The 17,787-nt window shown below is 45.9% G+C and overlaps 1 protein-coding gene across 22 annotated transcripts in view; it reads left to right on the top strand.

Moving 5' to 3' along the window:
- Window positions 1–17,787, top strand: part of MYO1B (myosin IB) — a 218,409-nt gene that overhangs the window by 160,043 nt on the left and 40,579 nt on the right. For 21 of the 22 annotated variants that reach the window (XM_089330158.1, XM_089330155.1, XM_089330156.1 and 18 more), the window contains exons 12-14: window positions 5,747–5,833; window positions 6,580–6,645; window positions 17,561–17,665. In XM_089330158.1, coding sequence (XP_089186284.1) covers window positions 5,747–5,833; window positions 6,580–6,645; window positions 17,561–17,665 — 258 coding nt within the window. Of the gene's footprint in view, window positions 1–713; window positions 733–5,746; window positions 5,834–6,579; window positions 6,646–17,560; window positions 17,666–17,787 lie in introns of those variants that run through there. The other variant, XM_089330162.1, reaches the window with a different exon arrangement.

Genomic DNA, 17,787 nt, shown 5'->3' with positions numbered 1-17,787 from the left:
GCATAATCTGCCTTGGAGCACCTAGGGAAGTTCTCAGTACACTGGAACACAGAGGAGGAGCAAGACCAGGGAACTGTAAGGAGAGCCCCACTAACCCAGAGATGCTGGTGGCTTGGAGCAGGTGGTGGCTGTGGAATGAGGGAGAAGGGGACACACTCCGGGTATATGTTGAAGATAGAGTCAACAGGATTTGCTGATGGCCTTGACGCGTGGTAGAAGAGTCAAGGTGACTACGTTTTTGGGTGCAGCACCTGGGAAAGTGGAGTTGCATTTACTGATTCGGGTAGTGAGAGGAGCCAGTTTTGTGGTCAAATGGCTGGCTGATGTCCCCGCTTTCCTTATTGTGCCCTTCTGCCTCCTACACTGAGACTGACAGCATCCTTCTGAGACTCAGAGCTGAGTTGCCTGTCTCTCTTTTTGGTTCAAGTTAAATAGGTGGCCATTTAGGTGCCTGCATACCCAGGCAGTGTCTTGGGCCTTTGCAATGGAAAGCCCTTGTTTTGCGAGCAAGACTTCTGAGTGCTGATCTGGACTAGAAAGAAGTGGCTCCTGTAGGACTTTGCCCGCCCTGGCCTGCTTTGTCCACCTGTGTTCTGTTGGCTCACCCTGCTCAGGTGAACACAGCTCTGAAACACAGCTGGGGGGAGCTAGGGTTTCTCTCTGTTGCTCTCAGTCTCTGCTCTCAACCCAAGAAATCCTTCACTTGCCTCCAACAGTGATTTCTTACTTTAGGTGAGTTCTTTTTGCTGTGGGAAATACTATAACTTTTTGGGTATGGAAATTGGGTTTGCAGCAATACCTGTTGTGTGTCCTTCCTCCTTGGCTCTGTCCAGGTCAGCCTCACTGATTGAAGGTCAGATGGTGAGCGTCTGACTTCATGAAGAACAGGTTGAGAGTGTGCACAGCACGAGCCCCCTGGGTGGGTCGTTATTAGTAGGGAAGTAAGGGCTTAAGGAAGGCTCCGTGGAGAACATGGGAGGATTTAAGTGTGTAAAGAAAGAACCGTAAGGCATTTTGCAAAGAAAACAATGAGGAAAACCCTGTTGGAGCATTTTTCAGGAAAAGGGTTCATCAAGCTTGGCCACAGCTTTAGTAATATGAAGAGGACTCAAAGAACATAGCCGGAAAGATCAACTTTGGCTCAAAGGGTGGCGAGTCTACAGCAGCTGTTCTCAAACCCGCTGTGCCTCAGAACCTCCTGGTGGAGGTTCCACCTTCACCGTGTTTGATGCAGTGTGGTCTGGGTTGGGACTGGAGAGTTTGCAGGTCCGTGAAGTTCAAAGGTGATGCTGTGGATCCAGAACTGCCCTTTGAGACCCTCCCAGTTTGGACGTCTTCAGCGGTCAGATTGAGAACACTGTAGTGGTGGTGCTGCCATTGTGGAACCGTGGGTTAAGCTGCCGCTTGTGATGCCAGCATCTGATTCAGCTTCCTGCCAGTGCGCCTGGGAAGGCAGCAGAAGGTGGACCAAGTACCTGGGCTCCTGCCACCCATGTGGGAGACCTGGTTGGAGTTTTGGGCTCCTGGCTTTGACCTGGGTCAGCCAAGGTCGTTGTGGCCATTTGGGGAGTGAACCAGTAGATAGAAGATCTCTGTGTGTGTGTCTCCCCGCCCCCACACCCACCCTTTTTGTAGCTCTGCCTTTCAAATAAATAAGCCTTTAAAAAAAGTAGTGATAGCGTGGAAAAAACCCATGTTCTTTAAGAGGTCCCTATAGGAATTTATTTATGGGGGGAGGTGCGATTTTATTGTATGTTTTGTTTTTGCTGTTGAGTCATTGACTATAGAAATTAGGCCGATGTACCTTTAACTTCCATAAACTTATTTGAGTCACCTTCCATCATCCTGCAAAACCTTTCCACTTTTTTTTTTAATCCTTTGGCATAAAAGAACTTTGTCGCTCCCCCTCTTCGTGGAGGAGCAACACTGAACCCTGCGCTGTTCTTTCGTCTGCTCGGCCCTCCCCGGGTTTGCTGCTGGTTCTTCCCGGGTTGGCTACTATCCCTTCCACCTCCGTAGAAGGGCGGTTCCCCCTGCCACATTCCCCACTTCCGCAGGGGAGCGGCACACCGCCGGCCGGCTCTCTCGGGGGCTGCACGGGTGTTCCTTCAGCTAGATGTTCCCCATAGATGTTCCCGGTGCATGCCGTCTCTCTCCTCCTTTATAGTCCTCCTCCGCCAATCCCAACTCGGCTGCCCACACGCCGAGTACGCTGCTCTCCAATCAGGAGCAAGTCCTACAGTTTATTGGCTGAACTGGAGGCAGCTGTGCGGAAGCTGTTTACTTCTCTCCCAGCGCCATATTGTGAGAGAGCAGATGCATAGAATAAGTCTTAATTCCAGTAACTCAGTCTAGTCCGGTTTGCTCCCCACAGAACTTGGCTTGAGATCCTTAATTATTCATCACCTTAGTAAAATTCTTTTTTTTAATGTAGTGTTCGGTGTTCCTGGTTCTACCAGTGTTATTGCCGGGTAGGTTTTGATTCCTGCAAGAAGTGATTTGTTTTATTAGTTTTTCCTCATAGCTTCCATTCTTGGGCCCCAGTATCCTCGTGCTTGGCCCTTGCCTCATTTTCCCCAAGGCATTTAGATCTTTCCCCAGATAGGATGACTAGCATGGAAATCATAGAAACTCAAGACAGAGCTTATCATTCAGCTTTTTTTTTTTTTTTAAAGATTTTATTTATTTGAAAGTCAGAGTTTTGAGCCGGCGCCGTGGCTCAATAGGCTAATCCTCCACCTTGCGGCGCCGGCACACCGGGTTCTAGTCCCGGTTGGGGCGCCGGATTCTGTCCCGGTTGCCCCTCTTCCAGGCCAGCTCTCTGCTGTGGCCAGGGAGTGCAGTGGAGGATGGCCCAGGTGCTTGGGCCCTGCACCCCATGGGAGACCAGGAAAAGCACCTGGCTCCTGGCTCCTGCCAGGATCAGCGCGGTGCGCCGGCTGCAGCGGCGGCCATTGGAGGGTGAACCAACGGCAAAGGAAGACCTTTCTCTCTCTGTCTCTCTCTCTCTCACTGTCCACTCTGCCTGTCAAAAAAAAAAAAAAAAAAAAAAGTCAGAGTTTCGCAGAGAGAAGAGAGGCAGAGAGAGAGAGGTCTTCAGTCCGATGGTTCACTCGCCAGTTGGCTGCAGTAGCCGGAGCTGCGCCAATCCAAAGCCAGGAGCCAGGAGCTTCCACCAGTCTCTCACACGGGTGCAGGGGCCCAAGCACTTGGGCCATTTTCTTCTTTCCCAGGCCATAGCAGAGAGCTGGATCAGAAGTGGAGCAGCCAGGTCTCAAACTGGTGCCCATATGGGATGCCGGCCCTGCAGGCTAGGGTGTTAACCCGCTACGCTACAGTGCCGGCCCCATCATTCAGCTTCTCCTCCATAACTTTCTTGTTCCCCAGGCTCTTTTCTGATCCGGCCCCTCTACAGGCCCTGCACCCCAGCCATCACTCATTCCTTCTGCCTACTTGTTCCTAATGCAAGGAGGCCCCTGGCTCCCCCTTCTCGGAACCCTTTTTTTTTTTTTGTTCTGCAGCTTGGCACTGCCCTCTGATTGTTTCTGTGTGAGTTTGATCTCCCCAGCTCCAGGACAAGCTCTGGGAAGGCAGTCTGGGCCTCCATCTTGCTCAGCACACACTGTTCCGGGCCACGCCTGATCACAGCCCTCCCTGAAACAGATTCTGCCTGGGATTTTTCCTGTGGGAGCCTCCCGCGGCTGCAGAATTGTAGTCTTGTCATGGTGTGCTTAGAACCCGAGGGCAGTCAGCCCTTGGTAACTTCCTCCCCTGATTCGTGATCCTTAAATGGGAGTGAACGCTCCGGCCCCTGCTGCTCCATAGGGTATTATTGTGGTGATTAGGTGGCAGGGATCAGACTTGAGAAGTGAGGAGGAGCGAGTTGGCAGCCCCTGAAGCCAGATAGAGCTCAAAAGATGTATTTTATTTGACCCAGAGGAGGTTTTTCTTCTGTTGCCTACCTTTCGAGTTTGTGTCTTTCTCCTGGGATGCGTGCCCAGCCCACAGGGATCAGTGCTTTCTGTTCACTTCTGTCTTGTAGTCCCTGCAAGCATTTGGCTTGAGACCCTTGGAATAAATGTTTGTTTAGAGGAAGCAGATTCATATTGGCTGTGAAGACACTTTGAAAAAACAGAAAGCCGTTGACCAGATCAGGCTGTCACCGCTGGTTCAGTTGCATATTGGAATGGTGGTTTGTTGGAAGCAGATAGCATGCAACTCAAAAAGCTGCCTGAGATTAAGGTGGAAAAGGGTTTATTTACGACAGGTGGTGTTTGGAGAGTATGCTTTTTTGAGATAACTTGCATTTGTGAGAAGAAAGAGGAACAGATTGAGACGTTCTGTAGGCTCATGAGATAGTATTAAAGGAAAAAGATCCTTCAGTGATTGCAATAAAATACACCCGTAGACTGACTGCATGCCAGGAACTATTCTAAGCATACAAACTGCGTATTTTAAGAAAGTGAAAACCGGAAGAAGACGAATTGAGGAAAGGTTGTGCATCTAAGTTATATTTTGGCTTCTTTCTCTGTTTTAGCCTTGGACATGCATGCTCTACCATGGAATCACCCTCTCTCCCCTACTTTTCCCCTTCGGTCAACCTCTAGGTGTATTTTCTAGTCCTGATTTGGAGTAGCTGCCTGAGTTTTGGGGAGGAAGGTTTGGGATTAGCATGGAAGTGTCAGGTAAGGGGAGAGGTGCTCTCTTCGGCTGGGATGTGCTGAGAAGGGACTGTGTCATTAAAGTGGCTACACTGCATTTAAGGAGCAATGTGGAAAAGGTTTTCCCACATACAGGTTGCGCTCTTTATACAAATGTGCTGGTTTAGTTCATACCGGATTTTCTACTTAATAATCAGTGAAATATGCACGCATGCTCAGTGTGTTAGGAATCACCCCAGAACCTCCTGCTTTCCTCCCCCCAGCCCAGTTCCTGCTTGGGCTGCTCAGTGTCTGCAGGCCTCTCCCCCCGAGGCTGGGCTCAGACATCTCACAGGTACTTCCCTGCTGCTCACGGTGGGCACCCGATGCACGGGTGGGTAGGTAGGCTCTCCTGACCTAACCTGCCTCTCACCCGCCTTTGGGTTCTGAGTCAGAAGTCATAGAGCCTACATGTGTTTTCTGCCTCTTCTTTGTCAAGAAGCTCTGAACTGTCTCAGAAGCAAATAAGCACATTAAAAAGGTCTTATTTTCATGATGCAACTTATAAAGAAAACTCATTGTGGAAGATTTTTAGAAGATACTCAAAGTTGAATCAACATAATTTAGAGATACCATCAATCAGAGCCATGTTAATATATTTCCTTGGAGTTCTCTTTCCTGTGTGCAGCTTAAAATAAAAAAAAGTTACTCATGTCTTCAGTGTACAGTTTTTAAAACTTTTCACATCACATAAGTATTTCCATTTCATTACCCAATTTTATAATCATTACATGGACCATGTAACATCCCTTCAGTGGGTATTGATTTTATTCTCTCTGTGGGTGCACTTCTCAATTGTCTCCGATTTTTCTCTGTTCCATAACACTAAGATAAATATCTTTGATGTGAAACAAGAATAATTTATCTAAACAATTTGCCTAAATCTCTTCAAGGCCTGACTGCTTATCCAGAGTATAATAGCAACTGGTTCTGAAAAGAAATCTGAAAGGAAAGAACTTTAACTATTTAGATAAATACCTTCATTATTTTCTTGAAATTCGGCATTATGGTAACGATACTGTTGTCTTCCTTTTTCTTTTTAATAGGCTTATTACGCCCGGGATGCACTGGCTAAAAACCTCTACAGCAGGTTGTTTTCCTGGCTGGTAAATCGAATCAATGAAAGCATCAAGGTACTGAATCTCTATAGCAAACACCCCTGTTGTAATAAATGGTATTCCCAGTATAGAGATTAAAGCCGAAGACAGATTAATTGTATGATCATTGCCACTAGTGAAGATTATTCCTTCAAAAGAACTTACTTTGCATAAGTTGGTCAGGGCTCTTGTTCCTTTTGCCCTGAGCTGGATCTCACCAGTGAGTCTCCTGGCCATCACAGTGTTACTGGGATGGGCGGCACCCTGAGTGCTCATTCTGGCTCACCTGCTAACTAACTAGTTGTATGCACTTGGCTGGAAAGTTTACTTTCCCTCTCCAGATGGTGATATGTTCTTCAATTAAAAAAAAAAAATCAGTATGGAGGGTCTTCAAAAAAAAGTTCATAGGCAATTAGTATCATTAAAAAAAATACTGCATGTAGATTTCAGATTTTTTTGCACCATAAACTTTTGAGGCACCCTTTTACTGGACTATGTGATTTGTTCAGAAGACCCTACCTACCTCTTGTAGGATGCAGTGATTTCTTAGAAAAAAAAAAAATTAAGCACCACTAATGCTTTCTTTAAATTGTCTGTTAGAATTTCTGAAAGAGTCCAGGCCAATATCTTACGTCATAAGTTTAAAAAAGAAGCAACTAAGATCTGCTGCTGCTGCTAGTTAAGAACAACAGTTCACTTGTAGCATGTGTGTCTGCGTGGTGGATGCTTGCAGTGTTCCATTTCAGGCCTCCGCTAACGGATTCTTTTCAATTTTTGTTAAGGCACAGACAAAAGTGAGGAAGAAGGTCATGGGTGTTTTGGACATTTATGGCTTTGAAATTTTTGAGGTAAGAATTTTAGTATTTTCTAGCCTCTTTATTGAAGTGGGGCAGTTGGAAATTAAACCTTATGGACAGCGTTTGTTGTAAGGAACAGTACCTCTGAATCCATTGAGCCTTTGCACAGAGTTGGAGAATCTGTGTGTGGGTTAAGGACGGAGAGACGGTGTTGACCGTATTGATGTTTAGAAAGAAGTCTGTATATATTAGTCTTTGGCTTTTGAAATGGCAAGTTTAGAATTTCTCCCCGTGAGGTTATTAACAGGCTGCGGGGACACTGTGCCTCTGGCCATTCACTCACACGTAGGTTGTTGGGAGAATGAGGCAGGTGAGTGCATGAAGAAAGGACAGAACGTGGACTTGGACCCTGGCCCTGGCTGACCTGGGCTGACCTGGGCTGACCTGGGCTGGCAGGTGCCTCACCTGGGTAAGATGGGCGGGGAAAGAAGCTCAGAAAGTCGATTCCTTAAGTCTCCTCCAGGTCCCATTCATCCGCGATCTTGTGATCAGGAACTCTGTTGCAGAGGATGGAATAATTTCTGCCAAAGTTCATCAAGAATTTTTTTTAAAAATCCCATGCTTGTTATAAATTAAGTATTTAAACATTACTTAGTTATTTTAGAATTTCCTATTTACTCCCTTGCTAACTGTGACATTGAGAAGCGGTTCCAGGGACCTATTAAAACATGTACTCTCATTTTTGGAAGTGGTGTTTGAGTTTTGGTTCAAGAAAATAATGAATCAATCTTAATTCTTCCCTCACAAGTCATAATTTATTAATCCCTTTAAATAACCAGGCCCTGCACAAAATGACCACGTGGAGAATTTACATGTTCCAAAAAGTCTCAGAATCACAGAAAAAAAATCATCAGCACATTTCTGTCAATTAAACCAGGTCTTTCTAGCAAATGGCTTTTGCTTACCATACTCATTTTTATGATGGTATGGTGTGTTCTCCCTCATTCATGTTCCATATTTACTAGCTCTAGTGGTCAGTACTTATAGAGAGTTGACTGTATGCAAGTATTGCAGTAAGCGTTGTGTTTTGTGTGGTTTAATTTCAGAACCTCATCAAGAGCTATTGTGTTCCTATTTTACAGATGAGAAAGTAGGGCCTTGAAGGTCAAGGAACTCTCCCAGTGATACACAGCTATTAAGTGGCAGACTCAGGACCCAAACCTCAGGCCTCCTAATATATTCACTGTTGCTTTTCTTTCTCACCAAGGATGAGACCAGGGCTGCTTCTTCACCTTTCTCCCAAACTTACGGGTTTCCCAATATCTTGAAATTGGGGCCGGGGTTGGGGGGGAATGTCATGAGAAGCTTCAGACTCCCTTGATCTCTCTGGCTCTGTCATCACCCCAAGCCACGGGGTGGCCTTGGGAGCTTCCCCAGAGGACAGCGTGTGAGCTGGTGGCTGTCGCCCGTGGTCCCACAGGGCACAGCTCTTCAGCGCAGTGTCTGCCTGTGTTGGTGGGTTTAGCTGAAGCTGCAAAGGAAAGCTGTCCATCTCTTGCTGAAAGGGAAGAAGAACGCGAGGGCTGTGAGTGAGAACTGCCCGGGTGTGCTCAGAAATCCCCGTGCCAGAGTTCCTCTCCTTCTAGCGTGATCTCAGGTTACCCTCGTTCAATGGGCAGGATGTCAGAGGTGTCCTTACAAGTTGGCAGGGGAGAAGATTTCAGCCCTGGCACTCGGCTGGTCCAAGTTGTAAATGGCTCCCTGAGCAGGGCAGATGGTGAGCAGGGATTTCACGAGAAAGCTGGAAGGAAAAGGTACGTTCAACGATACTTCTAACATCAAAGAAACGGATCTTAATTTTTCCAGGAGAAGACTTAGTTGCTCTTAGCCAGTAGGCAGGTACTTAATGTCCTGTCACAACACATGAAGACTTTCCAAATGGGATTAGAGCAGTTTCGATGGCATATCCACTTCGCTCTGTGTTCCGGTATTTAGGGAACTCTTTGGGAAAGTGGACCCTCGGAGCACTTGAAGAAAATCGAGTTATGCCTCATGAGCAATTCGAGTCATTTCTCAAGTGTGTATTGAGTGTCTAATGTGATCCAGATCCCAGAAGTCACAATCTTGTCGGCTCTGGGCCTGCAGTCTTGGCCTTGAGACCGAGCGTCTTCTGCTACCTGAAGACCTCCTGTGGAGTGGGCAGGTGTAATCAGCACAGCGGGTCCGTGTTCAGAACGGAAGCTGGATGTTCCTTGGATGTTCCTGCACGAAGCATCCTTACCTTCACACCAGGCGCAGCACCCTCCAGCAGTCCAGGAAGACTTTCCTCTTCGAGTTCATTCACGTTGGTCTCCAAGCTGTCTTGCTGAATGGGCCTGCCTTCTGCAGATGGTTCCATCGCTTTTCTCAGCACTGTTACAGCGGGAGACTGTGGTTTCTGAAAATGCCTGCCTTGTGTTTCTAAATGCTCCTCCTCTCCTCCGAGAAATACTCCATGGCAGTGTGGTTCTCAGACAGCTGCAGGTTGGAGTCACGTGGGGAGTTGTGAAAAATCAGATCTCCAGGCAGCACCTATACCCAGTCTCTCTCTCTGGGGATGGTAACCTGGCAATAGTATTTAAGAAAAAAAAAAAAAAAAAAAAAAACCTCCCAGGTGATGAAGGTCAAGGTTGAGACCAAGTGCTCCAGTAGACTGTAATCTCTAAAGGGAACTAGAAATTCCAAACTTACTAGTGTTCCTGCTATTTGACCTCTGTATGAAATGCCTTGTAGAATGTTAGGCCTCATCACCTACTGTTCACCTCTACTGAAATCTAATCTCTGCGTATAGAATGCACCTAAAACCAAAGAGGTTGCACTTTTACTTTTTAAACTAAACTTTCAGCCAACTCCAAATCCAGTGCCCATAAAATCATTAAAAGTTATTTTTCCTCCTCCATGCAATAAATGCATTGTTTTTCTTTTTTCTCCTCTAGTTCCTTGATAATTAAGATGTTTTTCATTATTATTAATTGCTCTCTGTTTTCCTGTGTTAACATTCTTAGATTAATCATTAAGGATCTTGATTTTTAATAATGTGTTTATAAGTTTGAGAGTGTCAGAATAGAAATTTGGGTAGTCACTTTTGGATACTTTACCTGCTTTTTGATACTAAATTACAAGGCCTTATTTTTCTTTTAATAAAATATATCTATACCCCAGGATGGCAGCCTACATTTTCCTGGATTCTAAGCAATGTTAAAACACAGTGGAAATATCGGGAAGGGGCACAGTCCCGACCACTAGGAAATCAAAATAATGAAAGACAAGTAGCCCACACTGGAGGACAAGGGCTCAGAGAATGAACGGAGTTCTCGGAATCCACGTCGGTGCCAAAATGCACACGTCTGGGTTTTCCACCCAAGTGAAAATAAAGTGATAGAGGGCAAAGAAAATTCTGCTTTTGTTCTTCCATGCCAGTGGAGTGTCAGGACTGAGTTCTGCCTTTTTGAACACTCTGAGCTTCACTTTACAAGCTGCACAGTGAAAATCCAGAGTTTTGTTTTTATTTTTAAACATCTCATTCGGCCTCCTGGCTCCACGTCTACGTCCCATGAAAACACTTTTCAGCTGAGCTGGTGGAAACCTTTCATTCCCTCTGGTGCCTGTCTCAGCGGAAGAGGGAAGCTGATGCATTCAGCCATGGGGTGATGACGCGTGGATTTGACTCAAAGCATTCCAGTAGCGGCTGGCGAATAAACTGCGTGCTGGCTGCATGGATCGGAGGCCACTTTGGAAACCAGACTGGAGCTAATATCAGAGAAGGTGAAGGGAGTCAAAATTCCCAGAAGAACATCTCACTGTGGATCTTGATAGAACAGGAGCCCGTCTCTGCAAAGGAGGCCAAGTCACCATCCAGATGCCCCAGTGCCACAGTTAGCTTGGGACATTCTGATAACAGAAAGTGGGGTCTTCAGTTTCTCACAAATGCTCCTCTTCAAAAGAATGAAATAGCATTCAAAAGTCAATTGAGCAAACCAAATTGATTGAGCTCTTTTCCTGAACACTTTTGAGGGAGGGATTTAGAATGAGCAGGTGTTTTAGAAGGAGCAGCTAATTAATTGTTCGTGTTGTATAGACCCAAGCAGGCAGCAGTGTCTGCTTATTTTGCCATACATGTAGTCATACAATTGTGCTAGTTTCCTACAAAGCGCTGGTTTTTCCAACTTGCTCATCTCGTGCTCAGGAACCTCATTGAAAGGGGCGTGGGCTGCGTGCGGTGATTGCTCCAAGTCAGTCTGAATACTTAGGCGGAAGTCGCTGTGGCTGCCGAATCTGCCTCCTGCTTAGAGGATCTGTCGTTTTCTGAATTGCTTTCAGAAGGAAGGTGACTTAGCTGTAGTCAGCCCTTTCTGCTCCAGTGTCATCCTTCATGTGCTCGTGAACTTCTTGTTGCAGAGAAGGGAGGCAATTTAAAGTCTTTTTAAAAACAAAAACGGTGACCATTTGTGTGGCTTGTGAAACACATGGGCATTACTCCTGCTGTAACTTTTTAAATAAAAGTCCTTTTAAAAATATTTACGTAAAGCACAATGACACAATTTTTCTTTAAATCTCCTGTATTTGAGAATATACCTGGAAGAATATTTATATATATATATATATAAAAGTTTTCTAAAACTAGCTAGTTTTTCAATTTTGTGAATGTCTAAATAGAATACTAACTATTTTTCTCATGTATTTTGAGAATTTTTTGAAGTTTACTTTCCAAAGAATCTTCTTGATTTGGAACTTATTTTACATAGTCATTTTTTAAAAAAAGTTTTATTTATTTGAAAGGCAGAGAGAGAGAGAGATACCAATCTTCATTTATTGGTTGACAGACACACACACACACACACACCAGTGTGCATATTGTCAGTGCTGGGCCATGCCAAAGCCAGGAACCAGAAACTCAATCTGTAGTGTCTCACACGGATGGCAGGGACCAAAGGACTTGAGCTGTCATCTACTGCCTCTCGGGGTGTGTGTCGGCAGGAAGCTGGAATCAAGGGCAGAACTGGGACTCAGACTCGGGCACTCTGATGTGGGATGCAGGTACCCCAAGCAGCGTCTTAACAGCTGCACCAAAGGCCTGCGCGACGTTGCCATTTTTAGAAATGGACTGTGGTTGAGTACTCCTGATTTCTCTGTGGAAGCACCACTGTAATGTGAGGGCACCAGAGGCTTTACGTAAGTAAATCTGCAGGAACAGCGCTACGTTTTAAAACAGCAATATAGCCCAGGTTCTTAAAACAGTTATGCTGAAAATCCTGTAACTTTTATAGAAACCTGCCATTTCATTTATTGTGTCAGAGACTTTATTGTTCATAAAATATGGAACTTTGTCCAAATGTTATTTCCAAAATTTGACCTCAAGTAAAAGTGGTGCATTCTAGGAAACTTCCCTTAAAGATAGAATTAGCAGTACTTTTTGCTCACATAAGTCTTTGTGTTTCAACTGCCCAGTGTTTTCTAGCACATAATATTTCCCTAGAAACTCCTTCCAACCTCACCGACACCAGTGCAGGAAACAGCTGTCTCCTCTATTTACTGTCTTCCTCTCACTGTTTATTATATTTAGAAAGTACAAGATTTTATTTTTTTTAAAGATTTATTTGCAAGTCAGAATTACACAGAGGAGAGGCAGAGAGAGAGCAAGAGGTCTTCCATCCGATGGTTCACTCCCCAGTTGGCCGCAACAGCCAGAACTGTGCTGATCTGAAGCCAGGAGCCAGGAGTTTCTTCTAGGCCTCCCACATGGGTGCGGGGGCCCGAGGACTTGGGCCATCTTCTACTGCTTTCCCAGGCCATAGCAGAGAGCTGGATCAGAAGTGGAGCAGCCGGGTCTCGAACCAGCGCCCATAGGGGATGCCAGTGCTTCAGGCTAGGGCATTAACCTACTGTGCCACAGTGCTGGCCCCCAATTTTATTTTATTTTATTTTAAAATATTTACTTATTATTTGAGAGACAGGGAGACAGACAGAGAGTGCCTACCTGCTGGTTGACTTCCCAGATGCCTGTAATGATAGTGCTGGGCCGGGCTGAATTTGGGAGTGGGGAACTCAATCCTGGTCTGCAGTAGCAGGAAGCTGGAGTGTGGAGCCAGAGCTGGGTATCAAACCTAGGAACGTGGGTGTCTCAGCCAGTGTTGAACCACTGGGCTGCTTGCCTGCTGCAAGTGCAAAGTTTTAAAAATACATCTATCAGCCGGCGCCGCGGCTCACTAGGCTAATCCTCCGCCTAGCGGCGCCGGCACACTGGGTTCTAGTCCCGGTCGGGGCGCCGGATTCTGTCCCCGTTGCCCCTGTTCCAGGCCAGCTCTCTGCTGTGGCCCGGGAGTGCAGTGGAGGATGGCCCAAGTGCTTGGGCCCTGCACCCCATGGGAGACCAGGAGAAGCACCTGGCTCCTGGCTTCGGATCAGCGCGGTGCGCCGGCCGCAGCGCTCCGGCCGAGGCAGCCATTGGAGGGTGAACCAACGGCAAAGGAAGATCTTTCTCTCTGTCTCTCTCTCTCACTGTCCACTCTGCCTGTCAAAAAAAAAATATATATATATATATATCTGTCTGCCTTAAATATATATATATATATCATGAACCTCCTCTGTTGCTAAGGAGAATATACAAATAAGCCAGTACTTTTTTTTTTTTGAAATTTACTTAATTATTTTAAAGGCAGAGTAACAGAGAAAGGGAGAGTCAGAGAGTGAGAGATCTTCTGTCCACTGGTTCACTCTCCAAATGCCTGCAGTTGTAGGGCAAAGCAAGGCCAAACCCAGGAGCAATGGACTTTATCTGGGTCTCCTACATCAGTGGCAGGAACCCAGGTGCTTGGGCCTCCATTCCCTGCCTCCCCAGGCCCATTAGCAGGAAGCTGGATGGAAAATACAGGTAGCCGGGGACTCAAATCAGGCACTCTAATATGGAATGTGGACATCCCATGCCCTACGATGTCCACCCCGTATTTTGCGTATAACTTTCAAAATCATTCCATATGAAAAGTTTGTGATTGATGCTTGTGAGCAAACTAGTCAAAGACCCTATTGGGAGTATGACTTTCTGTTTCTTTGATAATGAAAGGATAGCCTCTGGAATTTTTGGAGAATTCCTAGAGTTTAAATAGGGGCATATTAAATACTTCTAAATATTCAAAGTGGGGCTGGTACTGTAGTGTAATAGGTTAAGTCTCCACCTGTGGCGCTGGCATCCCATATGGGTGCTAGTTTGTGTCCCAGCTGCTCCTCTTCTAATCCAGCTTCCTGCTGGTGGCCCTGGGAAGGCAGTGGAGGATATCCAATTCCTGAGACCCTGCACCCACATGGGAGACACGGAAGAAGCTCCTGGCTTCGGATTGGCGCAGCTGTGACCATTGTGGCCATTTGAGGAGTGAACCAGTGGATGGAAGACCCCCCCCGCTCCTGCCTCTCAAATAAATAAATTAATTAAAAAAAAAAAAAAAGATGTGCCCAATAACCCGATCTGCACTTGATTGTGAAATAGCTAGAACCAGACAGGCTGTGTTCCCTAAAGCAATGTGTTGGGTGGGTGGTGGTGGGCTTCATTCAGTGGTTTCGTGTTGTGGAAATCCCAGAAGGTACGTGTTGGAAGATGCCCCTAAAAGTGTTCATTTTATCCCTCGGTCTTTAGAAATAAATGTGAGTCAGGTAGTGGAGAAAACATCCATGCGTGGAGGCTGGGTGGAACTGGAGAGGAAGACGAGGCATTCGTGAGGGTGAACTCTTGCCCACTTCCTCCTTTGGAGTCTGATTCATGAGTCTAGCGTGCAGGAGAGGTGCCCCGTGCAGGCGCTGCTGCTGCTCACCCGTCCCCCAAAAATCCAGAAAAGGGTCTGACCCGAAATTGGCTTTGGGGACTTGATGTGGGTGGAATGGTATCTAGGCTCAGTTTGGCTATTTTATAAAGAGAAGGCGGGCCTGTGTTGAAAATCCGGTGTTGATTTACTGCACAAATGAGGAAATGCGTCGGAACTGTACAACCTGGAATTCTTTAAGCCATTCCCATGCTATTCCTGAGGCTTTGAGAGTAACTCGTTTGCTCCTAAAACGTTTGCAAGTTATTTTTCATCACGTATGGAGTTCCCATTTACCCTCGATTTTGAGCACCGTCTACTAACTTTGATCGCAAGAAGCTCCTATCTCCTAGCCTTCCTGGCAGTAATCATTGCCCTGGCGATTTCCCGATGCTTTGGAGGCTGCGCAGGTCTGTTCGCAGTAGCTGCCGATTTCTATGGGAAAGTGAGCTCATTTCTACATGATAATTGTGCCATGCTATTTTTATTTGGGAATTTGGGGGGGGGTGTTTTTTTTAGCAGCAGCAAAAGGTTGGAGAGTTGCATTTTTCTACCCTGAGGCCATCTCATGTAGAAGGCTCTGTCTTTGATACTTTGTTTTTAAAGGGGAGGCCCAGCACAGTCCTGCACCACTGGGTAGATCACAAGGGTGGGAAGGGAGGCATTCCTGGATCTCAGCTGAGCTACCCCTGATTCCATCTTTGGGTGGCTGTGGGCCTTGGACACATGCAACGCACAATTTCTCTTATCAACTATTTAGAATGAGAGGCATGAGATTCTGAAACCTTAGTGTCCCAGACAAGTTATATGATTTTCAACAAATTATCATTTTTTCATATCCTGAATAGCTCTCTCCTGAGAGAACCACAGTTCAGGCACCACATAGAGGTATTGTGGTCTCATCTTCATTTAAAGTTTTACACAAATCAAAACTATAGTTTTAAGCAGAAGGCTGCCTTTTGCAACACTGAATAACTATCAATAAGTATTTCCTTTTAGAAATCTATTGCTAATTAAGAACTGACTGCATTTTGTGTAATCTGTCCCTTTTCGCACCAGAATGCAGTAAGTATGAACCGTGTGCAGTGCCAGTCTGTTGCATGCTCCCGTATTAATAGCTTCTGCAGCCGTGTGAGTTTTTGCAGTAAGTGGTTGTTGATTAACTGTGTGGGTATGAAATGCAGCGAGCTTTTCAAGGTTGATGGCAAATTGAATCTAGCTCTAACTTAATCTTGAAGCTGTGTTGTAACCGTGAAGCTTTGCCTCTGGTTTCTAATCTGCTTGTGTGTATTTCATAGTCCTGTTGTAGAAGTGTACTTCAAGCTATTCATAGCTGCATAATTTGTCTAAGGACACTAGTTGCCTTCCTCTCCTGTCGCCTCGTTAATTGCCATTTGAAGACTTGGTATATTGGTGTTGAAGTGGTTCCATGGGCACAGTCTTGCCAAATAACAGAATTTGCTTTCTAAGTTTGTTCTCTAAGACAAATCAAAGATCTGCTCATCTAAGCTATTGTTGTTTTAATTTTGTGACTTTTTCATTTGTGGTAGTAGCAATATATGAGGACAAATGTTACCAAACCAAAACCGAGAAAGCTAGATGTTCTCCTACATAAAAACCAGTTACAATAATAATAAGGCATCTATACCATATTCCCTATGTTTTTTTCCATCAAAACTGTTAGCACTAAGGATCAGCACACAGGGTTTTTGAAAGATTGTGTGAAAATGAGTTCTGGGGAGTGCCCTCTGTGCCCAAGATGGTATTTGTTGAAAGTACTGAAAATAAATGTTTGCCCTCGAGCAAGAATCTGTAGGATTTAGAAAAAACAAACTTTCATCCTTGACTAAATTTAGCATGGACAGCATCAGTCCGCGATAGTGTATTCCCATGTGTCACGGAAAGTTCCAAGTGTCCTGTGATGAGTTCGTGGCTGGTGATTAGAAGTCTTCTCCAACCTCCAGGAAAGCACATGGTCAGAGGCTGTTTCATAAGTATCATTTTACATTTGTCTTGGGTGGGACCAGAGTTGACTGTGAAAGATCAACTTTCCCAGCACTGAGGTCAAGTTTGACCAAGGGATGACAGGCAGTTGCTTTGTGTGTTAAGGAGAAGCAGTGAGCTTGGAGCTGAGCTTTGGTTCCACCATCCCCTGAGGGCTATGCTTGCTCCTTAGAGCCCCCTCCTTGGATGATAGCCAGGCTTACTCGTGGAGTGCTCATTCTGTCCTTGTTCCTGCTGCCACCATCTCTTAGCAGAGAAGAGAGGTAGAGGTAAAAATACAAGTTGTAGAGTCAGATCTCTGTATTCTGGAAGGTGTGGTTCTTGGTGCCATGTGCTCACTCCACAGACAGGTGCCTGACTCCCAAGGATGGTTCAGCTGTGCTTCAGGCATGGAGCTTCATCCAAGAATTCCCAACCAGTGACCCTCCCTACGAAGGGGTGCTGCTGGGGCTGGGAAGAGTGGTCCAGGATCTGGGCCTTCTGAGAAGCAGGGGTTTCCAGCTTTTCATGTGTTAAGTCCCTTGATAAGAACTTCATTCACTGGGTACCCACCCAGTGCACGCTGAGTGCTTGCTACATGCAGGGTGCAGAGCGAGGCCTGAGAATACAGTGGAGGGGCTGCACCAGAGGGTGGGACAGATGAGCATGAAACTGCTCAGTGCCTGTGTCCGTACGTGCACACCCTCTGTCACGTAGTGTGATACTGAAAAAGTGCTGGGCCACGAGAGCCGGCTTCAGGGGTCTGACTCCAGGTGGGCACAAGAAAGCAAGCCAGGACTTCTTGAGTTTTAAGTTTCACCTGAAAGTGGACGGTGGAGAATTTGATAACACAGATCTTTCAGCAGTAGGCTTTTTTTTTTTTTAAACCACGTGGGGTGTTTCTCTGTCGACTAAAAATTCTCCATCCTTCAAAGGCTGCGTGGTTTGTGTATACTTCATTCGTTCACTTCCTCATGCACTCTCTTCCTTGGGTGCCTGCAAGGGGCAGAGTGTGTCCCAGTGGCCGTGTGCTGGGCCACGGTTGTGTCTGAAAGACAGTGTGTCCATTTTCACGGGTTGAGATGTCTCCGTGTCCTTGTGATGGGGAGCTGGTGGCGTGGGTGTTAAGGCTTTTTTTCATCTTCTCCACACAGGACAACAGCTTTGAGCAGTTCATTATCAATTATTGTAACGAGAAGCTGCAACAAATCTTCATCGAACTTACTCTGAAAGAAGAACAGGAGGAGTACATCCGGGAGGTAATGTTGAAATGCTTTTGAAAAATATCTTCCTTTTCGACTCAAAGTGTGGATTCAGAAGACTGTCTAAACATGACCGTGGTGTCAGGTTTAGTGATCTCATGCCAACTGGGATTTTCTAG

Source organism: Oryctolagus cuniculus, chromosome 3 (assembly GCF_051225735.1).
Source record: "Oryctolagus cuniculus isolate XC-2025 breed Fujian yellow rabbit chromosome 3, ASM5122573v1, whole genome shotgun sequence".
Lineage (NCBI taxonomy): Eukaryota > Metazoa > Chordata > Mammalia > Lagomorpha > Leporidae > Oryctolagus > Oryctolagus cuniculus.
This window is presented reverse-complemented; position numbering and strand designations above follow the sequence as displayed.